This window comes from Convolutriloba macropyga, chromosome 13, assembly GCF_964194025.1.
Source record: "Convolutriloba macropyga chromosome 13, txConMacr16.3, whole genome shotgun sequence".
NCBI lineage: Eukaryota > Metazoa > Xenacoelomorpha > Acoela > Convolutidae > Convolutriloba > Convolutriloba macropyga.
Window position 1 is genome coordinate 32,561,559 of NC_134480.1, and position 27,953 is coordinate 32,589,511.

General features: G+C 35.5%; 2 protein-coding genes across 11 annotated transcripts in view; one reads left to right on the forward strand and one right to left on the reverse strand.

The window, feature by feature from the left end:
• LOC142351585 (trypsin-like) overlaps nt 1-25,420 on the reverse strand; it is a 28,439-nt gene extending 3,019 nt beyond the window's left edge. For 2 of the 9 annotated variants that reach the window (XM_075403696.1, XM_075403695.1), the window contains exons 1-2: nt 17,628-18,027; nt 14,022-14,115 (exon numbers count right to left, since the gene is read on the reverse strand). In XM_075403696.1, coding sequence (XP_075259811.1) covers nt 14,022-14,115; nt 17,628-17,919 — 386 coding nt within the window. In that variant the 5' untranslated portion in view covers nt 17,920-18,027. Of the gene's footprint in view, nt 1-14,021; nt 14,116-17,627; nt 18,028-23,957 lie in introns of those variants that run through there. The other 7 variants (XM_075403700.1, XM_075403703.1, XM_075403702.1 and 4 more) reach the window with 7 other exon arrangements.
• Nucleotides 25,421-27,554: 2,134 nt separating this feature from the next.
• The window catches only part of LOC142351887 (uncharacterized), a 32,392-nt gene continuing 31,993 nt past the window's right edge, over nt 27,555-27,953 (forward strand). For both annotated transcript variants that reach the window (XM_075404135.1, XM_075404139.1), the window contains exon 1: nt 27,555-27,613. The gene's annotated coding sequence lies outside the window, so the exon portion shown is untranslated. The remainder of the gene's footprint in view (nt 27,614-27,953) is intronic.

Consider the following 27,953-nt stretch of genomic DNA (forward strand, 5'->3'; position numbering starts at 1 on the left):
ATATGAAATTATAAAACGTGCTCAAAGTATAGTTTCACAGTTTCATATACCACATGAGCAATCTTACGGACTGTTTTCTGAGCTAACAGCATCAGTGACATCTTTGCAATCGTTGCAAATAACAGCTGCTTGTTGATACAGAATTTGGTGCAATTTCAAGACAAATGGAGCATAACATGAAATCTTTGTCACGTAGGAGCTCATCAACCACTTCCTGGAATAAAGAGCACGTGGGGCTCTGATTGGAAGAAACCGTGAGAAGGAGTGGATCAACGATTTTTTAATGCAAGTGATGCAGGACACATGGTCAAATAAAGTGCTGGTATAGAGAACAAAACTACCTTCTCTGATTTGTTCCATGCAAAAGGGACACTTAGAGTTCGAGACGGGCATTCTTAAAACAATATATGCACACCTTGTCTTTAAAGTTTGAAAAACGTTTCAATAGAAAACAGGAGAGCTGTTTGAAGTGTAGTGTTGGTCATATTTAAGGCCTAACCTTTTTCTAGAGAAAATTGCTCAGCGCAACTTTCAACGGTTTTTTCAAACAGGAAAAAAAATCAAATCGGCCAAACAAACAAGACGCCAATTTGTAGAGTTGTTTTTTTTCTTCTTGGGAACTGATGAAATGAAACGCGAATATATAACTGGTTTTCATCAGGTATCAAAGCTCTGCATAAAATTCTAAAATATTAGTCAGCTTTTTGATCGAAAGCACTGAAAGTTTACAAAAAGAAAAATTATGAAAGCAAAGCCTTCAAAAATGTCAAGATTTATGCCTAACATGCACTCACTTTCTCCAGATAGCTTGGACAAACAATAACTTGGACAAAATTTGAAATTCAGTTATCATTCCTCGGAAAAACATCTGCTACACGGATTTCGATCGTTACGGGTAAAACAAATCAGACCTTACCTTATTTTTTTGAACGCTTGTAAACATTAATAAGCCATCAATTAGGAGATGGGATTATTGGGTTTGATTTTTGTTAGCCTTAGAATTTGAACAGATTTTCTGAAAACAAAAAAAATAAATTAGAATCAGTTTTTGGGAACGTACTCGAAACAGCATACCAATGAATGATGACTTCAATTGCTAATCACAGCAGATAGGTGTAATAATATGACTGCGAAGCCTTTAAAGAAATTTTAGTTTTAAACTCATTCAAAACTTGAAAATTAGTTTGAAACAAGTCTCAAAAAATTATTATACAAGAGCCTACTTCGCAAAACTATATGACTGTATAGTTGTTCGCAAAACTATAGGAGTAGCAATGATAATCGAAGAGGCAGTCTCTAGAAACAAATTGTGTTTCGAATTTTTCAAGAAGGTAACTGCGAGATGCTCCGCTTTAATCAACAACCTTCAAAAACGAACCAAAGAAATCTAACTGGCCTCTGATATACAGAATTTTTCAATCTTGAGAAAAAACAGAAAAATTTCTCACTGGATCGTGATTGATAATAACAATGTCAAAGCTTTTCAAACTCCATAGTTTTTGGCCCCTCTGGATTCGAGATTTTACAACCCTCTAACACATTTTTTTTCTCAAGCACTTTACAGTCTTTGTCTGAAAAAAGAGCTGAATAAGGAATAAGTTTTCCGGGACAAAACTCAAATGTTACTAGATCTGATGAAGAAGTCCAGTGAACATATTGTTGAAGTTGATGCCAACTAATCATCGTTTTGCAAATATTCCTGAAGTTGCAGAATGGATGAGCGAGACGCTTTAAAATTGATATCTTCGCTCAAATTTCAGAACGCATTGATGAACAAAAGGCCCAGATTGTTGCGGTATTTCAGGATAGTGTGTCAATCGATGCTGCTGGAAAATGAATGTTTGACTAGGGATAAAATTCATGAACTTCTTATGATGCTTTTTTCTAAAAAATCATAATTATTTTGAGTAAGAACCAAATTTTGAGCTCTTGGAAAAACAATTTACTACAATGCTTCCTTCTGAAAAAAAATTATGGAAAAAATGTTCAAAAGTTTGTTGCTTGCAGAAGACTAACGAATTTCCTCGGAGAGAAAATGAATATCAGCTTCCATAAAAGAAGGAGAAAGAACCAAGGAGATTAAATTTGAACCAAGGAGACCAAATCGAAGTAATGCAGAAGAACCTTCCAGTGCTTGTCCTGTTCTGGTACTATGTCACATAAGATCAACGGTAAAAATCAGTAGAGCGTAAAAATTTAGTCTGCCTTGACACGAACATTGTCATTTTTTCGTCTCTAAGCCTAAAAATTAGCAAACACAAAATAATGTTAAAAATACCTTACTTTCAGACTAACAACTTTTATTCAAAGAAAATTTTTTACACACTTGCTTCTATCTATTTCAGCAGGCTTACCATATACTTCTCGGCCATATGCAAAAGGCTGTAGCCAATATTTTAGCATATTATTTGAGATCACTTTTTTATTGTCAATTGATTCATATAAAACTAATTTTACCGTTTAGTCAGAGCCACTTTTGAAACAATTATTTTGAACATCTGCTGTCAAATTACGGTAAGCTTGCTTTTGGTCAACATTTCCTCTTTTTAGCTTGAAACGGCCTCTGTTTCTTTTCAGCCGATAAAACTTTTTTCGAGAAACTACTGAATTTCGAATTAGACACGCAGAAGAGTGAAAGCATTTGACAAATTCGCTAACTGTTAAATAGCATCTTTCGCAGCATTGTCTTTTGGAAAAATGGTTTAAAAAAACCAAGGCAGGATGATATTCAGCGTTATCAGCAACAAGAGAAAATTGAGTAATATTGTTATTTTTTCCCTGACTCAGTAACTCCATTGAATGGTTTCTCCAGGGATTCTAGATCCTGACTTATTCGCGATAGAATGGGCTTGTAACCGTATCGACACAAATCTAAGGAGCTACCAACCGCTGCAACTTCTACTTCGCTTATTTGACAATTGAGCCAGTGCGGTACGTGTTTAAGCAACCCATTAAAACAGGTCATTTTATGAGTACATTGGCGTGAACGAATTGGATTTGCTGGCTCAAAACTGTCGCAATACTGTTTAAAGCAAAGTTGGAAAGAATGAGTAGTAAATTCCAAACCGTCTGGAAATTCGGTGACGTGTGGAGTGCCATTGCTCACAAAAGACCTGGCTTGACGTATATTAACAAGCAAGTTTTCATCACTCATTTACATCGAGAGATTGTTGTATGCTATAATTTGGCTTACAATTTGGTCTCTTTTTAAATTGGTTATTTCAAAAAACTTCAGATAATGGAGTAAAATATGCAACTCTGCTTGACTCGAATTTGCATTGCTCGTCACATTTTAAACCGTGTTTCCTGACGCTTCCCAAAAATAGTTTCCTCCTCCGTTACAAAAAGTTCTTTTGTCATGAGTAGGTTTTGAAGATCACTATTGTATTTGTTAGTTTTCATTTTACTGTTTTTTTCAGCAAAGCACACATTCTAATCAATTTGTTTGAGCATTTGTTCTCACCAATTTTAACTTTAATTTCAAATATTTGGCAAATTTAGGACACCAATTGATCGAAGATCGCATCGAAAGTCTCTACAAAATCAAAAACATTACTAAGAGTTACCGATGAAGAGCATAGCAAGCGCAAAAGAACATCATCTCCAGGGTTACCATTTAGGACCTTTCGAAGAACCGCAAAACTTTTTTCCCAATTACTTTCAGTTTCAGCTCTGAACTCGGAATCGGATGGCTGCTGGTCGTCTCTTTCTATTTGAATGCTTTCACAGCTAATACCTTTATCACAGGTATGAATATGAATCATATATTTTTTCAGGCTATTTATTTTCGAGTAGAATGGAGGACAGTGTAAGCAACTGAATTCCGGTATAGAGCATGATCTATAGACAAATGGCTAAGATAGGATCATAAGGTGAGGAAAAGTGTCATGTAGCTGCCCTGCCCACACAAAATATGTCTGTTTCTATTTAGAACTACTTTGATTTTCTGCTCAAACTAATTTTTTGGCTGTGACTCTTTTTTACGGTTCAGAACACCAGAATTTTTGAGCTTTATAGTTATCTATTTTTCGGATTCAGTTGAGTCAGTACACAGTGAACCCTAATTAAGGACGTTTTCTCGACTATCAACAAAGCTCAGCTTATTCTGCGAAAACTTAACGATTTGAGAAAATTTAGACACATTAATTTTCTTTTGAATGTTAGGCAAATCATTTTCGAAATGTTTCACAAAACTCTGACAAGAACGGAAAAAAGGAAAATAAATTGGACCCAGTTTTCGAGCTCCATACCAATGATGCATCTTCATATGTTACATTCTATCGGCCACGTCAATAATTTAATCGCAAATGGTGCAATTAACTTAAAAGATTTGTCTTGTTCCATTACCCCAGAAAACTTGTAGGTATTTTGTTTTTTTTGTGAGTCGCCTAGCTGAAAATCCTACTGAAGTTTGAGGTACTTCTTGCTCAGATCTGCCACTGGAGACAGCTGACTCAACACTGAAATGGCTTGGAACCCTTACACTTCCAGAGTCGGCTGAAGCTGCTGCTCTTCAAACAAAAGCGAGTGGTTCCTGAGCTGACTGTTCAGCAGCTCGGCTGTTTTTTTTGAAATGCAATCTCTCTTTGCGTTGTGAATCGGTGTGAGGGCACTGACATATTGACACACCCGCTTCCATGAAATACCGTAGGAAGCACAAAATTCTTCTGCTGCTGCAATACTTGTCAGTGTGACTAAACGCGCTACGCCTTCCTTAGTCCTGTTGATTCGATAGGAAACATTAGGCCGACAAGAGTGGTTTACAAATGAAATAGGCCCTAGCATTATGCGACTTTGTTTTGGTATTGGAAGATGAAAGTGGAGAAAAGACATTCGAAGTCCAAGGCTTCCGAACGGCTTCCAAAAACCCCAACAACGCCTGGAATTATTGATCCTTTCTTCAAATTCACCTTAAACACTACCAATAAACCACACACTCCACGATCATAGTCAGCATTTGAATTGTTTGACGGTATATATTTAACAAAAATGAAAGAAACTGTTTAGTTTTTTTCGAAAAAAAACATACATGGGCTTTGGTTGGAGAAGGTGCATAAATGTTCAGGGCTAATTGCTTTGTGACTTTTTGACCCTTCAGTGTCAAAAAGAGCTTCCGTTTAACGGAAATCATTTGAAGAAAGAAATGCACCGTAGTTTCATTTTTGGAAGTAATTTCCAGCACTGGACGCTTTGAAAAGAAGTCGGGAGAAACCAGAGATCAATTTTATGGCCCTTAGGTGGACATCAGTTTTTCTTGAGATCGGAGCGTCATATATAGCTTTAAAAAAATCAGACTTTTAGCCCAGACTGCATTTCCGAAATGAGCATTTGCAGGAAAAAAATCCTCTGATTGAAACAAAGAGCAGAAGCAGTATAGTTCTTTGTCCTGAAACAAACTTCGGGAACCAGAAACTGAAGCACGTCATTTTCTGAATAAATTTTTGTTTCTTGTCCTTGCTCTTTTTTGAGGGTTATTATACCCTCACAGTTGATAATAAACAAAAAAACGTACAGGTCATATTTATGGCACTGCTCACTTATGAAACAAACAAAACAACAACAACAAACAAAATAGGTCATTTTTGCGGTCCTGACATCTAGTCCGAGAAATAAAAATTGTAGTAGACCAATTTTTAGCATCGCTCACTTTGGCAGAAAGAACACTAAAGAGAAACAGTAAATTTTGCGGCCCTGATGTCTCCTAACAAACACGCAATTTGAAACAAGTCATTTTTATAGCCATGCTTCTTTTGGTGAAAACAACAAGCAACTGAATTAGGTTAATTTTTGGCCCTGCTCTTATCTCAGATGAAAAACCTAGATCAGAAACAAGTCATTTTTAAGACCCTGATGTCTATTCCGAGAAACAGAAACTGAAGCAAGTCATTTTATGGCCAAGCTCTTTTAGCAAAAACAAAAGGAAACAAAAACACGTCAAATTTGTGGCCCTGGTGTCTATTCTATGTAGCAAGCAATCCGAAGCATGTCATTTTTATGGTCATGTTCTTCTTGGCCAAAACAACGAGGAACAAAGCAGGTCAACTTTATGACCCTGATGTTATTCAAAGAAACAAAAAGCAGTAGCAGATTAGATTTTGGCCATGCTCATTTTAGCCAAAACAACATTGAGCAGAAGCATGTCAATTTTATGGCCATGCTTCTTTTGGTGGTCAAAACGCGAAGGAACAGACACAGGTCAAAATTTGGCCCTGATGTCTATTCCAAAATACAAACAAACTGAAGCATGTCATTTTTAGGGCCACGAAAACCAGGCACCATAGCAGGTCGTTTTTATGGCCCTGCCTCTTTTAAACATTAAGAACAAAGGAAAGGTATCAGGTAATTTTTATGGTCCTGAGGTTGATTCTAAAACCGAGAATGTTTGCAGGTCTGATTCATGCCACTGCTCACTACCTCAACGAGAGGACTTGATATGAGCCATTTTTATTGCGCAGTTGTTGCTCAGGCTAATTGCGCAGGTGAATTTTTGTATAACTTGCAGGCCAATAAGCCAGAAAGATGTCAAGGCATATGAACTTCTCCAGTTTTTAGAACTTAATTCGCTGATCTCCTATCTTTTGCTCGATTCCATAGCAATAAATCTAGAAACATTTCCTTGAAACTTCTTGTAACTATAAGAAGAAAAAAACAACCATACAAAGAGCGATGAACACAATTTGACAAGAGTTTTTATTTCTTTATACTAGGCACTGTAGAACTTATACAGAAAGGGGAAACAGTACATCAAAACGTGCAACCTAGGTTGATGCAATTGTTTTTAGATATACAGAAACAAATTAAAAAGCATACATAGAAGTTAAGAAGTTTCTTAGGGATCAGTTCAATCATAACAAAATAAGAACAAAGGTCAAGTAAGTTAGCAAGTTCAGCAATATCTGGAGGCCATTCTAATGGCCCTCAAGATTTGTTTATTTCTCCCCACTACGTTAAGTCGCCGTTTAAAATCTTCCCTTGCCGGTATCATCTTTGGCATGGGCTTATTCCAGACGTATTTGTAGAAGTATGACCAAATAACTGAAGTCTCACTGGAATACTTAAAATTCAAGCATGCGAAGAATTTGTGGCTCTATTCAATAGCCTCGGTTAAACTTGTGCACTCTACAACTTCTCTGCCGCACACAACTAAAGCTATAAAAAGAATTCTCTTTACCCAATAAGAGTTTGCCAATTTGATTACAAGAGACCACTACCTTGTCGGAGCTTTCAATGATGGCTCCGTTGCTGAGCTACCATTTTGCTGCATACTCGTCAAATTTGTCTTAATTCTAAACAATTACCATATTTTAGCAGCGGTTTAACATTTTTTTATTGAAAACTTACCGTAGCCCTGTTTATGAAGTTGAACTGCATTCTACAGTGGGACTCAGTATCACTAAACTTACTACTGCACACGTATCTTCTTTGCGCAACGAAGTAAGGCAGCAGGAGGAGGACCGATGGAGGGCGTCAGAACCAGCAAAAAAGGTTGTTATTCTTTTCTCAGCCAACTTTGTTGTAATAATTGTCTACCTTTCAAAAGATCTTGCGCTTCCTCTAGAAAATCATCACTTTTCTGAGTGAGAGAAAATTTTTTCTGCCTTTCTGTTTTAAACATTTTTTCAAAACAAACCTCCTGGGCGTTGCTTGCCCAACGCTGGTACTCCAAATCCACCTATTTTTTTTTAAAAAAATCAGAGCTTTCGTTTCGACAAAAAAACAGAAAGAAAACGTCTTGAACCAACCTTTAGTACATCACTGAAGGAGAGTCCAATGACTGACAAGTACTCTGAGATATGAGCTGCTTCTTATGAGGACTGAAGCAGAGATTTACGCTGCGTAAAAGTATGAGTTCGCTTGACTGGTCACTTCGGGCAAAATTTTGAGCTAACTCCAATATGTCAGCTTTTCTCGAAAATTGGGAACTTGCGAACTGACTACGTTTATGAGGGTGCTCCTCACTTCCTAAGCAGAAAATCCGATAAAAACCGATTTATCTTTGAACTTTGAATGGCATAGCGATTTCATCGCTCGTCTCTTCTGAAGGAAATTGATTTTCTTTCGCTTTTTGCATCAGTGTTCGCAGCTTGTGCTCAAAATTTTCCGTTTGAGGCAGACACATTTCTGCGTTTATTTTGTGTGAGGGCTGGAAGAAAATTTTCTGAAACTATTTTGACTACGTAAAACTACGTAAAACCAAAAACGTACACCAGAAAATAAACGAAAAAGCTTACACGGGGATTTCTGTCCCTTTATCGCGTTGGCAGGGAAAATTTCAATGCATATTTGTGCGTAGAGACAATTCAAGGAAGTGTTTGGTCTAATACCATGAAGCTGAAACGCAATTGTTCCTTACAAAAAATGATCATTTTTTGTAATTTATCAAATACTTTCTTAAGCCTTAGAACAAAAAACCTCTACTTTTTTGCTACTTAAAGTCGAAGCAAGCTTCATTTTATGGTTCTCTACTTCTGTTTTGATCATTTTAGTCAATGCTTTGAGTTCCTCGATGGTGGCCGGCTGAGTTACGTTGGCAGACTTTGGTGTAGCAGTGGTTACGCAAGCAGATACTGGAGTACTAGACCCAGAAGCTGTCGGGCTGTCCTGAGTCTTAATTCTGCAGCGCTTCAGGCGTCATTCAGTTAAGTTTTTCACTAATTGCCAATATAACCGCATTTGGCAGACCCATTTTCTCCAGACTATTATCGGGTAGTTGAACGAAAGAATTCATTAGCAGGAAATTTTGTCAGACAATGTTGAAAAGCTGACCTTTCTGCTCGGGATCATAATCCAAAGTTTTGATGACATCGGACAACTACATGATCCAATAAAAAACCAGACAAATTAAAAAGGACAAAAACTTCTGATTGTAGAATTTTGTTACAGAACTGAATAAAGAAACTGAAACATTCGCAGGACTGTTTCATTGCACTGCTCACTCTGCTACAAAATAATGAATCGTTTTGAGCATGTTCTATGGCCCACATATTGTTCAACAGAAAATGAGCAAAATAACAAGAAGCAATACCAGGTCATTTTTTGATCCTGATGTCCATTTTAAGAAACAAACAAACTTAATCAAGTATTTTTCTGGTTTTGCTCCTTTTGGCCAAAAAAGCAAGAAGGAACAAAACCAGCTTAATATTATGGCCCTGCTCTCATCTCAGATGAAAAACTTAGAACAGGAACCGGCATAAAAGCAGCCGTGATGTCTATTCCTTGAAACAAAATCTCTTTTGGCCAGGCTTCTTTTAACCGAAACAACAAGGAATGGCAGCAGGTCATTTTTATGGCCCTGATATTTATTTTAAGAGAACTGAAGTATGTCATTTTTATAGGTATGCTCTTCTTGGCCAAAACAACACGGAAAAGAATCAGTTCAATTTATTGACCTGATACCTATTCCAAGGTATAAAACAAGCTGAAACATGTCATTTTCATGGCCATGCTCTTCTTGGCCAAAACAACAAGGAACAAGAGCAAGTCATTTTTATGGCTCTGATCTCATCTCAGTTGAAAAACCAAGAAGAGACCCTGGTCATATTTATGGCTCTGATGTCTGTTCCAAGAAAAAAACTGAAGCATGTCAACATTATGGCCAAGCTTTTTTGGCTAAAACAACAAGGAACAGAAGCAGGTCAACATTGAGGCCCTGCTCTTTACTCGAACAAAATAACTGAAGAGGGCTGTTTATAGCACTGCATCACTTGGCAAAATAACGACAGTGAAGAAAAACAGGTCACTTTAGCAAAATTGGATTATTCAATTTTAACTTATGAAACACTAAAACTCGTTATCACTTAAAGACTTTTGGCAACATTTCTCTGTGTTTTGGCAACACTTCCATTTCAATTGACAGCAAGGGCAGAACAAACTCAGAAACCCAACAAAGATCTTCGCACACCTAGTCTGAAAATTTTTGCTTCTTTCTAAGGTCTTCTTTCTTCTTTTTGAAAAAAATTCCAGGTCAGGGTAACTTTTGAAGAAGTTCAAACACCAATCGGCGCCAGCAAATTCCTTCAGAATCCAGGACTTCTTTACTTCAATTTCTTCTCAACGGCAATTTCAAACGCTATCATACGAACTTGCGACCTGGAGTGGGAGTTCACACTTCGCCTAAAAACTTCCCGAGAATTGCTTCCCCTCAAAACTGGCTTTTGACCTCTGAAAAGTTTTTTCCTTCAGCTAATATTTCTTCGTGACAACCTAGTCCAAAGGAAACGAAAATTTTGCAGTTTCCTCAAAGATGAACGAGTTCTTTTCATGTATATAACAGCCACAGAGAGTTTTTGTTCACTGAACACCCTCTTCTTCGTTTGTGCTTACAAAAGTAACGCCTGCTCATGACGACCTGGAAAACCCAAATTGATTTTAGATCCTATGATTGTTCTACCTGAACACAAAAATCTGTCGTGTCCATAAGTTTTATGAGGGTTTTCATGAGGATACACGTGAAGGAACACCATAAATGACCAAAAAACGAAAATATCCTTGAAATGTTTTTGTAGTTTAATATGTTCTCCCTAAAAATCTAAAAAAAACTCGTTAAAAACACATTTTGCTCAATTCATCTGTAAGTTTACGTGCTGTCGCTTAAAAAAGAAAACCGAACCGGTAGAAAAACTTTTTGCTTGAATTTGCGGTTAAGAAAAATTCCCATAGACAAAACAAAACGAAGTGATTTCTCCTTATCAAGTAAAACTTCAGTTCGTGGCTTCGGTCAGTGTAATTCATAATAAAAGGCTCAAAGGCCATTAACTGCCACTAATCGGCTTGCCTGAAAACCTACACCCAACAAATACTGATCAAAACAGTTTTTGTGAGAGGATCATTTAGTTGGCCCACTTTAATCCACTTTTTGCAATTTTTTGTGTGTTCTCCACAACTATGCCACGGGTTAAAAGGTAACCAAATCAGACTGGGTATGTTAGTCCAGATCTTGAGTTACAATTAGGCAGTTGTCGAAAACCGTAGAAATTAAAGTGATAGAGGGGCAACATTAGGCCTTTTTCCGGAATGTTTGGTAAAGTTTGAGGGATTTTGCACGAACTATAAATTTTGCACAAGACATTTCTTGTAACCATATTGGCCGGTAATGAGAAACTTGGCGTTTAAAACTATTGAATTTACTATTTTCGGCTTTCAACCCAGGTTTTTATATTACACGAAAAATCGTGCGAAAAATTAACACACGATTTAATTCTTCTCATATGAAAACACACGATTTGCGAGTATCACACGAAAAATCGGGTAATTCAATGATCATACGAGATAAAATTGTGTGATTCCACGCGAGAAAATTTTAGAGTGATGTCAAGACAAAAGTTAATTTACAACAAGCGGAGCATCGTGCATTCCAAATTACACGCCATGGAAAAAATGAATTAACAAATAAGAAACTGAATAGAGGCAACTTTGACTGTACGAGAGTCTGGACATAGGCAACATCACAATATACCATTCCAAAAACAAATTCGGTTGAATAAAGATAATGCCAACAACAGTTGGGCTCAAAATTTACTCAGTAATCATACTGAATTTTTCACCATTTTTTCTGATATGGAACAATTTTACTTCTATAACTATAGAACACTGATGATGTTCCAAAAAAGGAAGGAATGCATCCTGGACGGATAGCAGTAGTGGTTAATATGTGCTGTATCTAAACAATTGGTTTAAAAACACGTAATTTGCATGATTTTAAAATCTGAATTAAGTGTTTTTAACAAGTTTTTTAAGGGTGGTTGGATAGCACATATTACCCACTACTGATAGCACCACTCCCAGCCTGAAATTCAACTGACATAAAAACTAACTACTAAAGAATTATATCTCAAAAAACACCCTAGGTCTATTAATCAAAAAAATAAATGTAATTTTTTTTTAAAAAAAGTTTTGTATAAGTATAGATAGATTTGGACATGAAATCACGAAGTCTGAAAATACCCGCTTTTCGAAGCGAAAACAGCGCACAAAAGTTTTTGAGTTCCAGAAAGTTTGAAAGGCTCGAAGAACGCAAGATAGTCTGGACATGAGGGTTTTTGATCTGCGGCCGTCTAGAAATAGACAGGTTCCGTTTTGGGACTGAGGGTCTGGACATGCCCTTATTTGGTCAGAAACTTCCATTGGACTGGACTGGACTTGCAAGTCTCTAAAACGTCTAAAATAGGTAGGAAAAAAGCTTAAAAAAATGTGCCCAAACTGGTCGGAGAAATGCCCAAAGTAATCGGGAAATTGTCAGAAATTCGTCGATTCCTCAATAAGGCCAATCCAAGATTTCAAAACGTAGTAAAGACTATGATAGAACTAATGAAGTAAACTACAGATCATCCAATTTTAGGAACTGAAACAGCCAAAACCAAAGATAGTCGCTGTTGAGAATAGCTATTTACTTTTGGGCGATTACAGATTAAATTCCCGGAGCATGATCCCAGAGTAACTCAGTGCTGAATCATTAACTTTCAATTCTGGATTTTTACTATGGCCATTATTTGGTCAAGTCAACACTGTCAAGAGAAAAATCAGAGAAAAAAATGGATTTCTAAATTCTCTCTGGCCAGTTTCAAAACTAATTCTGGAAACCTTATGCCCAGTCAAAAATTTCATCAAGAAAAAATTCTTAGTAGAGATTTAAACATAATTGAGATAATTCTCTTTAAAAAACGATAGAGACAATAATGAATTAAAAAATGTTGCGGAAACAAAAGAATGTTGAAATGGATGAATGAAAGCAATGATTAAATGAGTGAATGAATAAAAAAATAAATAAACAATAACCACCAATAATTATTAGAGGTTTCTCTAATCATATTGACAATTTTTTGAACACAATTATGCTGGCCATAGATTTAGTGACAGACTTCTGTGACAGAAGAATTGAGAAAAAACTGCATTGCTTTTCGAACGCCCTTAATCGGAAGTTTTTTCCCTCTATTATTAACACAAAATTTTCCCTTTAATTGTTAACACAGAAAGGAGACCCCCACACAAACTCGAATTTGTTCCCATACTATTATATTCACCATGATGGGGACTCTTTCCCAGTTCACCGATCATACAACTTTCTTTGATTTCGTGCTAGGTCATATATTATTATTATTAGTAATCGTAATAGGTCTTATACGATTTCTATGATTTCTAGTTAGTCAAGGATCATACACAAAATAAAAACTTCTCTCAAAAGGCTTAAATTGCTATGCTCATGTTTACTGAAACGGAAAAAATCAATCAACGATGCAAAATGCGCAGAAAAACAAACTTTGTTCTTTGAAATCTTACTAGGTCATATATGATTTGTATGATTTCTTATACTCATGCAACGATCATACCCAAAATTCAAATAATACCCCGGACTTAAAATCAAGTAGTGAGCCTCAGGGGCAGTAATATCTACAATAATTTGTTTTTCAATGGCATAAAAAGCGAAAAAAATTTTGCTATCATTCTAGGTCATAAATCCTAAATCCTTTCAACGGTTTTATATGGAAATCCTAATTAATTCGGTGATATGGAACCTACTATCTCAAAATAGTGCGTTTTAAGTGCCATCCTTCAAAACCAACATGTTTCTTTGGTTTCTTAATAGAATCATATACGTTTTCTTTGATTTCATTCTAGGATCAAATATGAGTTCTTTGTTTTCATACTCGCATCATATATGACTTCCTTAACCTCATACAGGGATCATAGAGTTTTTTAAGCTTGTATTCTTGCGTTTTTGGATTCCATGCTAGGGTCATTCATAAAAATTTGGTTTTCATACAAGCATCGTGTATGATTTCTTTGGTTTCATACTAGGATCGTACTCAGAAATTGAGTATCGGCAGTTTGAAATCATCTATGATATCTGTATGAAATCAAAGAATATTCCCCACGGGTTGTTATATGGGGAAACTATTTTCGGAAAGATCCATGTTTTTTGGATCACATATATTTATCCTAGCAGAATAAGTGACTATTTAAAGAGGCTCCTTTGTGAAAGTGATAACTAATAAAATATACATTTCAATTTTTTCCACACTTACCTGGGATGAGGAACGATATTGACGACATGTATGAACCCTTGTCGACGGGAATGCAGATTAGAGAAGTCACGTTTTATCAATGTCACCCGATACGCTAAACAAAAAAAAGCTTATCATTAGACCATTTTGCGCTCAATATTTCAAGCGCACGAGCGCACTTGAGTCTGATCATAACTGGTTTCAAACGATTCAAGTACAACTGAATTTTGTCAGAGACGATTTGGAATGCAAGTTGCTCTGATTAGAAACTATATCAAAGGCATTTTTTTTTTAAATTTTTGGCGTTTTACTGAGAGATGTTGGCTCTGCCAGGAGGCAAAAATAAAGCAGGGTTCTGATCAGAGGCTTATCTGAAGTCCAATGGCTCTGATTAGAACCAAGTGGTCCAATTGATAGCAAATGCTGCTCCCCTTCAGAGGTTTTTAATGAACTGCAGATCAAGTTGTTTCTGATGGAAAGCTGTTGTGTCATTTTTTGTGTCAGAAAAATGCAATAACGGTATAGCAGTAAGTTGTTTCATCGCTTAGTGGTTAGCTTTGATTTTTTCCCCGGCTAAATGGTTAGCAGCAAAAAATAACCTTATTAATCAGCAAGGGTTTAAAAAAAGTTCATCGCTAAGAATTGTAGTGAATTTAGCGGTGAATATTTGCAAAGTTTTGTGCGATTTTTAACGTAACGATGATTTTTTTGATTAATTCAACGCTAAAAACCACAAATCTTACAAAAACTGATGCATTAACTGCCAATCTTACTTTTTTAGCAATCTTTAGCGGTAATACCTCCACCCGGATACTGATCAGATTTACATTCGAGCGCCGGTGGGTCTGATCAGGAATGCAGCACTTTTCGAGCGCACAGAAACTGTCGAGCGCGCTTGAATGTAATCAAAGACGAGTTCGAACGCACTGCGCGCACAGAAACCGTCAAGTGCTCTTTAGTCTGATCACAGGCGGTCCGAACTCACTTCGAGCGCACGGAAACTGTCCAGCGCGGTTGAGTCAGTTCAGAAGCACTTTCGGTCTGGCACGGTCTGAACAGGACAATTTCGAGCGCACACTTCAGCCTGAGGTAATTTATGTACTTGAATAATTCGTAACAACAAATCATCACCACGTCACGTTTCAGCGCAAAAAAATAAGAATGTATTAACGCCTTTATTTTTTGGTAATCTGTACAAGCACCTCTTTTTGTCTTACAGCAATAATATGTTACTGTAACAAAAGGCATGTTTTGTGGTACGCGGAACTCTCCGCCGGTCCACTTGATTTCTTTACACTTGTTTATTGGATATTGTAACTATTTTTAAGCACCTCTAAGCCTTTTTGGTTTCTATTGAATCTTTTCAGATGTTAATGAAGCAAAAAACTAACAAAATTTGGTTGTTAATTTTGCAAGATTACTTAAAGAATAATATCTGAACTCGGGGTAACTGAACAATTACTTATTGGACAATATAATTCTTTGCTAGCTATCTTATGAAGACGAGTCAATACAAAAACAATATAAAATTTCATATAAAGCATTTTACGGCCTTAACTTAACATCATATTAATGGCAATGCGATCCCAATACAGCACTTTTTAAGACTTAAAAATGACTTTTGGAATTTTGACGTCATCTCAGTGCAATTTTCTGTTCAGGTTTATTTGGTGCCATAACATAACCGTACTATTTTTCTAAAAATTGGTCAACCAGGGTCAAGAAAGTTAGCGGCTATTTTGGTGAAACCAGAAAATTGATGATATGAGGCCCTATATCATCGCATGCACCATCATTTAACATTTGTAACCACTTTTCATTGGAAATAAAGCTCCATTTTACCCCTAACCAATTAACAACTTGTCCGCACACGAATATGGGAGAAGGAGCGGAAACATTTTGACCAGATTTGGTTTGTTTTCTGGGCAAAATAATCTTGTCTTAAAAAATAAAAACAGTTTAAAGAAAAATTCAGCAATGTTAAATTTCTTTATCGCCTCTTAGAGTTCCTTGTTTTAACTTGCAAATGCAGTGCTTTTACTACATATTCTCCGATGTGCTTCAAAAATTCAAAGACTTTTGGATTTTTTGCTTCTGAAGAATTTGAGTTGGTTCTCCGTGAATGCAAGGAAATACTTATGTGATGTGTTCTCTGTGTGCTCGGAGTAATTTACATTCTACCTTACTGGGGAAATTTTGATGCATTACGCACTTTGTGCCTACTTTTCAGTTTAATGCCACAAAAAAAGACAAATCAGAGCATTGTGAATTCACATTTACAAAAGTTTTGACATTTATCAGCAATTTTTCTCATGCAGGAGTACTATAATGCTATTTTATATGCATGTGTATGTAAATTTCTGAGCTAGAATACTTGCGCGTGTGTCTGAGTGAGAGATTGAGTGAGTGCGTGCGTGAGTTGGTGAATTAATGAGTGGGCGAGTGAGTGAATGAGTGAGAGTGAGTTTGTGTGTGTTTCAGTATGTGTTAGTGAGAGAATGTGAGTAACTCCGACCGCCAACCTGGTCTTCAACACATTGACCGCCCAAATTTTAATTGCTTATTATAAGTTCCTAACCCTAAATTGGCAGATTTCATCTTTTGTGTTTCCATATTTATTATCACTGTCTATAATAACTGACGGGGTGACTTTCTTAACGAATTTCACAGTGTTGACAAATTTGAAATAGGAAAAAAACTTTAAAATCTTAACAGCGCTATTTTTGTTTATATTTATTTATGCGTGCATTTGTGTGTTGTGTGTCAGATTGTGCATGTGTGCGTGAGATTGTGTTTGAATGAGAGTGTGTATGTGACCGTGTGGTTCCTGTGTGTATGTCGTTTGAATTTTTTGCCTACACGTCCAGATTTCAATGAAGGGCAACTAAATGTATCTAAAGTTAAATTTAGATCAAAGAACTCTTTGTTGTTTTCATTAATTCTCATAAATTCCGAAATTTTATCCATAGTTTTCAATATTATTGGTGTTATTATAAAACATTGTAGTTTTGGGTTTCGCGGTTGCCCTGTTTCGTGATGGTTGTTCTTTTAGTTTTTTTTTATTATTTGGTTGTTCTGTTTCTTGATGTCTGCCGGTTACGATTCAATTTTTAATCCGCTGTAACGGTGCAATTGCAGCAGAAGAGAATACGGAATATGTATTCTCTAACAATCAGAGACTGAGAAGACTTTATCCTCTTTTACAGAGCGCTAGCACACCTGATTTAACTCAAACTATTAGATAGTTGCACTATGTTTATACCATTGACTCCGGTGCTGTATTATATTACCACCGTAATAATTGAATTTTATCTTCAGTGTGTTATAGAGTCGGTTAGTCAGAGAGAACAAGGTAAGTCTACTTCGCGCGAAGAATTAAGTAGCCCTAACTAACTCTTTATACCTTAAGGCTGTAAAAAGAGCCCATATTGGGTCTGCCTTGCAAAATTTTAAAAAATTATTTTAGGTCGACAACCTTCAAAACGTGAAAAGTTGATCACAATGAACGAAATAAAAGGACGATTTACTTTAAATCAGATTTTACTGGGAACATCTTGAGAGTTTGTTTTTCAGATCAACGAGAGAAAAATCATTTTACGCAATCAATTTATCAAAAGTATTCCAAACCTGGAGTAAAAAAAGTGCCAACACGTGACACACAGTGAGCTGCAGTTACAACGAAGTAGGGGTGAATAATAGCTCCCCCACATTTTCGAATTTTAATCCTTCGAGGCAATTCAACTTCGACCGTTGCTCGGACTTGAACAAAGTATTTCACATCGTATGTTACGGGTATGCCATTTGTGGCTAGAAATCGTATATTGTGTGATAATATCGATTCGTGTTTGCTTAACGCAACCAAAACACAAAACGTGAACTGACAAAAAATCAGCACAATAATTGTCAAAAAATAACTCATTTTACTATTTTTGCGGCCTCATAAAATCGGTAAATTGATCTGTTGTTGTTGAAGACAAACTCTTACATGGTAAGGAACAGTTTCAAGGTAAAGAAAGCACTAATTCATCACAAATGATGATTTTGAATGATTGTAAATACGGGGTTATTGTTTGTTGATTGTTGTTTGTTAATGAGCAGTGCAGTTCATTTTTGATGTGGTTGAATATGTGGTCAAGGTTGCGTGAACAGATCATTTTCACCAATTTATTAGTTACAAGGGCTCAGTTTGACACCCAAAAGGAAAAATCCCGAATATGATTAATTGGTTTCTTAAAAAAATATACAAACAATGACCGTGCATGCTTTTCGCTGGGGTTGGTCCTGGTGAAAATTCCAAAAGGACTTATCTCAAGTAAAATATTAAACAAGAAGGCTCTGCAATGTGCTAACGCACATAATATTCCGATCCCGCTCATCCACATTCTTGACTTAATTGGCTACCAATTGATGAAGAAATAGAAAACTTTCAAAAACATACATATCGTTATATAAACCACTAATGGAATGAAATTAATAGGGCTAGGCTAAAGGTCAAATGAAACAGTCTACTTGAAAGGACAATAATAAAAATTAAATAAAAAAAATTAATTACGAACAAATCTCGATGTCTATATTTAAAAAAATCATAACAAAATCAAACTCAAACCAAACAAAACCTGAACAAAACAACTTAACCTATACTTTTTTAGTAAAAACATGACAACTACCCTCAATGTAATTGGGTAACAGGTCGACAAAAAGAGCAAAAAGGTGCGAAGGTGCAATTGATTTTGAAAACAATTGCTTTTCAATATGACTAATATCATTAGATATCAGCTGCAATCAATAAAATGTTCACTTAAATCTCCATAGGAAGCAATTGAGACCAGTTATTATCTGTCATATGATTACTAAACAGAACGACAAATACCGGCAAAAATAAAAAGTCAAGTTCAACTCTGCGAAAATTGCAGTAAAGCCCTTAAAACCATAAACTTTTCACTTAGAGCATTAAAAAAGTTCAATTGAGCAATATGTTGGAGCCAATGGGACCTACCATTAATGTTATAGCTCAAAAAGACAGCAAAGTCCTTTCTTATGTACAAACATATAAAAAAGTCAAATTTTTTATGAAACCTTGTTGTTACAGTAGTAACAGAGCCAAAAAACAAATGGCTGAAACTGACACTGTTATAGAGATTGGGGTTTTGCGCAAAGAAAATGCGTTGTGACATAGGCATCAAAAGAAAATGCGTCGTGAAGCCATCAATTCGGGGAAAAACGATTAAAAACATGGCGAAGCTCAGAAATCCAAATATGTTCTAGAAAAAAAATTTTCAAAAGTCATAACAAATAAGTTTTTAACAAAATAGGATCAAATTGCAACACCTCAGAATTTCAAAAACAGTTGAAAATGCAACACCCCATGAGAGGCAATTGGGCCTCTCATCAATGAGACTAAGTCAGCAGATTCCAAAACATAGCAGATTTCACAAATATTTTCACGACAACAGTGTTCAAGGCACTTTAATTATAAGATATTATAAACAACAACTGTAAATCATCACTTCCTTCTCATTTGAACTTCAGTGGGAGTTCCTTATAGAGGGAATACGTAGATATAATAACAGAAACCCAAAAATTGAAAAGTATAGAATAACGAATATTTTATGAAACCAAATGGTTGAAGAAATCAGTCAAACCGTATAACCAACCGCAAAACAAAAATGTTTGAATAAACACAAGTTGTTGCGACTTTTTTTTATAAATAGGTTGTAAGACCCTCCGGGGAAGCAATTGAGAACTATCATTATCAAGTATATGTCGTAAAACAACAAAAAGAAAAACAGACATCAACTAAGAAGATAAAAAGAATCCATTTAATTTTGCGAGAGAACTGTTTCTCAGCGAAAAAGCATATTCTATTCAGTAAAAACAATTAACGTATTCAGATACGCCTGTTTTCAACGTCATTCAAGTTCTCAAATATTCTTTTTTTCAATTGGACTTGTCAGTAATGTGATAATTTCTCCAGGAAACAAAATGAAAGTAACATAGCTGACAGATTGCCAAAAATTAGCCGCAAAAGCTTCGTAGATCTGCAGTCTCAAAGAACAGTAAAAAGGACAGACCAAAGAAATTCGTCTTTTCATTGAAGGCTGATATGTTTTTTTTATTAAAAATCAGTAAAGTTTTTGCTGCTTCTATTAGTTGCTCTCAAATAACTTTCACTTATAGTGACACACACATATTTGACCTTAGCTCTTTTAATTAAAGTAAATAAAAGTGAATTTCAAAGTGAGGAAGTCATTTTTGAGTGTTAAGTAATTCAAGTGTGCCAAAAATTTAATCACAGGAATGAACGAAAAAATAGCTCCACCAAAAATGAAAAATGGCGTCAAGCACGCATTCAATGACATTGCATGAACGAATGAACAAAAAGCAGATTTGGATTGGTTGTGACGTCATATGGTCGGAACAAAAATCTCCACGAAAAATTAAAAAACAAAGAGAAGGCCAAAAATAGCCCCAGCTTTTGCTGCGCGGCTATTAGTTATTAATAACATGTGTAAATATGCTCTAAAAGGAAAAAAATTGAGAGCTCGTATTATCAAAACCAAGAATTACATAAAACTTTTAGAGACATTAATTTATAACTCACAGGAAATGATTGTCCGCCTGTTGTGATTGAGACTACGCTAGAAGTTGCACCGAATAAGATAAAATTGTGGCAAAGTTCAAAAATTCACAAACATTTTTATAAAACAAATAAGTTCAAAAACATAAGTTACGTTAGATAACGTCTGAAAACATTGTCTAGGTTGACTTTTACCTCCTAAAAAGCAAATTGAATGTGTGTTTTTAGAGACTATGTCATTGGACTACAAAACGTGTGAAAAATGAAACCAAAACATAGGGAGAAAAAAAGCTCTCAGTAAATTACATAAAAAAGTATAAATGCCGAAACATTTTAAAAAAGGCCGCGACCCATTAAAATCCGAAAAAAATTCTACCGTAAGGATCCATGTTGAGATCAGGATTAGCCCTGATATTGTCGCGCGGTTAGTAAAACACTCAATTGTTCAAATGACTGCTTGTTCCAAAAGATCAATTTGTATACAAAAATAAACTATTTATTTTGTGTCATTATCGAGTATAATTGTATAATTTAATAAAATACTGAAAAAAGTGGCAAAATTATAAGCCCAGAAAAATCGTAAAGCCAGCTGGAGTACAAAAAGCTCTTTTTTGATCATAAGAAGTATATATCAGAAGTTTTTAGATCTCTACTTCCAGCAATTTGGAAGAGAGTGGGCTAAAAACGCATATTTGCTCCGATTTTTGACAAAAAAAGAATGAATTTTAAAAAAATTAGCATAAATTTTGTCCAAAAACTCGAATCGCAGAATTTGGCAACTTTGTCTATCTTTAAAGATAAAACCATTAACAATACATTTAAAAATTTTAACATATATTAGCAAAATTGAAGAAAATTTTGTCAAAAATACAGAAATTGGAAAAAAAAACCACGAATTATCCTCTACCATTCACAAAAATTTAAACCTCCTTCATTACATGTAAAAAAATGACTCCATGTTCTGAGCTGGACGGAATTTTTTAAGATACCACTCACAACTCTCTACGATAATTATATCGATCGGCCAAAATTGACTGAACAGAAAAAAACCCTTGAGTATATAGTTCCCCCACTGAGGTCGGAACAAAAAGGTGGTTGCTGGTTTATTCAATCAAATTATCATTGATATTGGCAGATGTTAATTAATTGCGTTTTGAATATTTTGAGGAAATGCGACTCTCGAATAGCAAAAAGCCCAAAAACTCGAGATCATCAGAAATGTATGGTGAGCGAATACTTTGCTCCTCTATAAAAGTATAAAACTACTAGAATACAACGAAGCTACTAGAATGCAATATATATATATATATATATATATATATATGTATATATATATATATATATATATATATATATATATATATATATATTTATATACAAATATATATATATATATATATATATATATATATATATATATATATATATGTATATATATATAATATATACATATATATATATATATATATATATATAATATATATATATATATATATATATATATATACATATAATATATAATATGTATACATATATTCTTGTACTGTATACATATGTAGTACATGTGTGTGTTTTTTATCCTTCTAAAATTTTTAAAATTTTTTTTGTTTCGTTCGGCTTTAGGGGAGTAACTATTTACTGATTTTTTGTTCATATTATTCTTGATTTTTGCTTGAATTGTGGTCCATTTCTGATAAAATGTGATAAAACTGATTACAATAGTCTCACGACTATTTTTATCAATATTAGCAAGAGTTGAACCAACTATTAAACGCGCTTTTCTGGTAAAAATTTTCGGCCAACTTTTTGAATATTCGGCATATAAATGAATGTCAGTAAAATTGAGTTGCCTTCAAGGGCTAATCATCCCTGGCGCCTATGTTTTGCCTATTTCAAGCATTTTATCAATTTATCATCAGTATTGGAATTTGTGGAATATTTTGACGCTGACAAATCATGGCCTTGACCAACATAGTTCTGGGCGCAAAGAGCGAAGGCCTAGTGTTTTTTCTAACCTATTTAAAGAACCAATGCAGCGAAATATATCAACCCAGTGAACTGAAACTTGGTACACCTTGATGAGAAGAATACTAAATCTCGGTAAAACTTGCCAAGATCTACACATGCTACTTGTCATGAAAATATCAAGACCTGAACGAACTTGCAAAATCCTTGCATGGCTGTCAAGAAAACAGATCCTGACACGATAACCAGGAAAGTTAACCATGACATGCAAGATATACCAAGTTTTTAAAAAAGAAAGGCACCTTTAAACAAGATTGAGCACGAATTCATATGATTAGGCAAGAATTATCAAGATTTACCAAAAATTACCATGAATTATCACGACTTGTCGGAAAATTCAGCTCCCGTTAGTTTATTAACCAACAATTGAGCTTACTTTTTCCAGTATAATAGAATTTTTAGCAGAGTTTCTTTGTTTCTGCAGAACAACGTATATTTTTTAGCAAACGTAAATTTTCTGTTTTTTGTAATTTTACTTAAACTATGCAATTAAATACTGCAGAGCGTTACAAAAAATGTTTGAAGGCCATTTTACGCAAACAAAGTTAAGCTAAACTTTAGCGTTCGCATAACTTTAATCTCAACAAAAGTTTACCTTGACTTCATTAATGTATATTTACCTTAATATTATTTAGTGTGTTGAGTTCTCAGAAGACTTTGATTTGTTTTCTAAGGACGAAATACGTCAAGCAGTAATGAGAAAAGATAATAAGTGTTATTAGGATTTGTCAAGATTTTGTCCAAGAAAACTTCTTGGTCTATCTTACCAAGATATTATCGAGATTTACCATAAAATGCAGATGTTTCAAGATCTTGGCAAGATATTTCACGTTTTGCAAGATGAGTCATCATGTATGTTTTATCAAGGTGTACCAAGTCTCAGTTCACTGTTAAACTATAATCTACTATTTGAAAACTGAATTTTGTATCCAGGTTTTTGCCACCTCATTATGGTCTTTTGCATAATTGTTCTCAGCCTTATAGAGGTTTTCTGTCTTTTACATGCGAGGCCTATATCGATAACACTGTAAATCAAATCTATACCAAAGTCGCAAAGATTTTCTGGACCTTTTCCTTTTGTTGTCGCCCTCGCAGTTACAGAGCACATGTCATTACACGGTAAATCAATCGGTACGTGCGTCTGGGCGGATGTAAATAATATGCATCCACTCAGCTGGGAGGGGACACAAACTGAAAAAACCCAATTTATACCACCTTTTCACTAGTTGTTGTTTGAAAACAATCAAAATCAAGCTAGGGCCACTAACATGATAGTTAGTTATGTTATATCCGGAAACTTTTAATCAATGAAGCAAGCAAACACCAAATTAGTTGCAAAGTTTCAATCATCTCACCTGCGTTCTTATCAATCATCTTGAAATTAATATGATGAGGGGGCACGCCTTCTGTTTTTAGCGTCTGGTTTTTTTCTGACCCTTGCTTCTCTTAGTGTCAGCTAGAATATACTGGCTATACACGAATACTGCACAAGTCGGATTAAATTTTCGGTTGTGCACTTGATTTTTCAGATTTCCGCACGTACTGAGCCTCCAGAATAGATATAAGCTGGATCAGAGTCTCTCCAGAGTAAGAGATCCGTCAACTTTGTGTTTGCGATGGGCAGTGTTTTTCCAAAGGTTGGACATCTCTGGGGCCAACTGTGAAGACTGCGCTTAATAAAAAATTCCCTTCTTTTTTTAAAAAAAATCCAGCTCTATTAAAACAACATATGACGTCACTCAAGCGCGCAGGTGTACGTCATATCTAAAACAAACATTTAAGTCTTTTTACACCGAATCCTTGACGTCGATTTGGAATATTCGACCGATAACCGACAGTTTTAATAAAAACTCATGACGCTATTTTATATCGAAAATGTGGCGTATTTGCTATCTCATCTTCAACCAATCAGCCCTTGAGAAAATACATGCACAATCAAAGAATCAGTGAATAAATAGAGCTTGCAAAATAGAAAAAAGCCTACACTTGTTAATTTTGTAACCAAATACATTTCGTAATGATGCCCAATACTGTGTCGTGGAATGAAAACCATTCATAAGCAGTAAATTGTCTGTTACTGCGTTATTTGTCTACAAAGTTTCTGAGCTGCAACTCAACTGCTGACAACTCAGCTTTTGGTATTTTGACTTGTGAGCAAAAAGAAGTAAACGCAACTTAGATTTATGGGCAATTCTTTTTACATAAACTATTTTTAGACATATATCATTGAACCGGTATAAATAAAATCCCGTATTGTGTGATGTGTAGTAACCTCAGCCAGCTTGATACTTTAAAAAACTAAGATAAACAAATAGTCACAAAACTAACATATAATACAACAGCAATCTACAATATAACGGACAACACAGTTCACAAAGTTTAACTAAAAACGTATATCCAGACAGATTTGAAACCGCTGAAACGAACTGGGCATTGTAAGTTTTTCCTTGTCGTAAATGAGATAGCAGCCCTTACAATTGTTTTCACAGAGTTCAGCCAAGAGTAGGTCTAATCTTGAGTTGCTCTTGACAGAATCGACCACAGGGATTGTTTGATACGGAGTTGCTTTCGAAAGAGTTGACCATAGCATAGATGTCGACTTCTCCTAGTGGAGGCTTGCTCTGTGCCAGTTTCGTCAAGAGTTGTCCCAGAAGAGGCCTCCTCTGAGGCAGCTCTGTGAAGAATAGTCCACAAAAGGGCAACTTTGGGATCTCTTCTGTTAAGAGTAGCAGCAAGTTTCTAACCTGAGGGTACTCTATCACAAGCGTAAAATGTGATCTGATCAGACTGTGATTGAGCTCTGTGAGGTTCTTTGAACTAACTCTGCTCCAGTTCTGATATATTGATCTGTTCTGTAGTTAAGGCACGGGTAGGTTTGTTTTTGAAGAAATTTCTGAACAAACCGAGGTACTTAGTGCCCTGGCAGGAAGGTGGGCACAATGCCATTGGCCTCCGTGAGTAAGTTAATTTTCCATGGAGGCTAAAACTAACATTAAACCTCAATTTCACTGTTAAGACATCAACAAAAAGTTAGGCTTGATCACTAATTTTGAAAGCTGATCAAGCAAGAAGTCATTATTTCATACTTTTTCAAGAGTTCCACTTTTCAAATCTTGAACCAAATCTTAATCATTTTTTCGCTCACTTTTCACACTTGTCTCGAAGAGCTCAACCTTTCATAATTGTATAAAATGAGCAATCAACTGAGCAAACTTCTTGGAAAAAATTCTCGGAAGCGTTAAGGCATGTTTCTGGGAAAATTTTATTCGAAGCCCAATTTCTCAAATGACAAATCATACACTTTTCAAAGATAACTAAAGGGGATAAATTAAAACAGAAAACAGTCACAAAATATAACAACTTCGGCAGAGAGGACTTTTTTAAGGTCTATAATTGAGTCAAAATAAAGAAATATTTGTTTACAAATTGCTCATTTTCTAAAAACCATAAAGATTGACAATGAGAGTTACACAACAGAGCCGGCTGATGACCTCTGCGATTCATTCGCTTCTACAATAATATCAGAAAACAGATTGTTTGAGTTGTACGATTATTCAATTGTTGGATTGATTCGCTGCACGAGAATTGCAACGTTTCTATACATTTTAATTGAATTTTCTCTTTGAGTATGAACAGCGAAATTGGGGTCTAAATAAGTTAGAGTATAGATCTGGAAGCCTTCGGCAATTTGAGCTCAGCCTCGGGCGCAAGCGCCCTCAGCTTTGAACTCTAATTGGTTTAGGCTTCTCAGAAATTTACTCTAACATATATTTAAGTCACGTTTGAAGTCATTTCTGTGTTTATCGAAGACCGCGTAACGGGTACATACTTATCCAGAATTTCAAAGATATTTCTGCAAAGTCAAGTCATTTTACTAAAAACTTGCAACTTGCACACCAAAAAATTCCAAAACCTAGTGAAAGTCAATTCCTTGCAATTTTCATAACAACTTCCGGATTTTAATTTTTGGTGCTGTCACTTTTGGCACTTTAAATCATGTATGTGCTTGTTTTAATTTACATTCTACCTTATTTAGAGAAACAAATAGTAAAAACGAATCAAGTTCGAACCGAGTGTTTCAAAATTGGATTTAAACTTGGTACCACTCATTGTGATATTCGGTTGTTATACAAGTCGTCTCCTTGCAAATATCACGGCAGCCTCAATCTATGTACCACAACTATAACAACATCTCACCTTTTAAGTTGACCTGGAAAATCTGCTTAGGGCCCCTAAGTTATAGCTGCTTAGCAAGAGTTGCTACGTTCGGCCCAAAAATTAAGTAAAACAGTCAATGAACACAAAATACAAGATTTTATATAGAAGATGTTGCCTTGCGTGTAGTTTTGCGAATACTTCAAGAGTATTGTGATGAGATTTTTAGAGAACGAAGGTTCTCATCTGTAACACCCTATCAGGAACTTATTCGCAAACATTTCCAAAGCTAAGTTGCTGGGAAAGAGAGGGTTGGGGGGGGGAGTATCGAGAAACCTTTTAAAAATTCTGAATATATGTTTCCGTTTCCAAGGCAAGGCAATGTTTTGATGGGAAATGTCAAAAGTATTAGTGGGTTTGGCCTCACCGCCAAAAAATATGTTTCCTTACTGCGAGCGGGCCGCTAAGTTAGGGCTGCTAAGTTAGAGCCGCTAAGCTAGGTAGGGCTGCAAAACTTATCATTCCACTTTTGCACGTGCTAATTGCTAATTGCACGTGCCTCCAAGTTTTAGCGATCAAAAAAAATCCAACCCTCGGATCTCTAAATACGTTAAAACAAAATCTTAGTCCCCTCGGGCTTCTTGTCCAGGACTCATAAGCAAGCGCTCTCATGTCAGGGCACTGAGTCCTTCGGGCGTCTAAGATTGTGTTCTAACATTTACTTATAGTCCTATTATATGTCGACATAGTTATTATATGTCGACCTTAATGTAATTTCTGGGTTCTTTTAAAAATTGCTCGTCTCTTTTTCTTACTCTGATCACTTATCAAATTGTCTTTATAAAATATACTGAAAGTCGGAAATAAGCTAGCACCCTATAATTTTAATAATAAAACTTTCTGTTTGACAAATTGTTCCAGCAACTTATAATCAATATAGGAGAAAATTGCCACTCGCCTGCCTAGATGAGATTTTACCTAATGGTAACATAAAATCCAATTAAAAATTTGGTAAACTTCATTCAAGCTTCACTGTGAAAAGAAAGCTGTCATAAAATTGGATTTAATCCCCATTTTGGGGCAACTTTATTCAACATGAAACCTGAGATCTTTTCCGTTTGTGCCCCCCCCCCCCACGTACGTTATGCTCCCTCCCAGTCACAGAGCACGTGTCCTTACATAGTAAATCAATATGT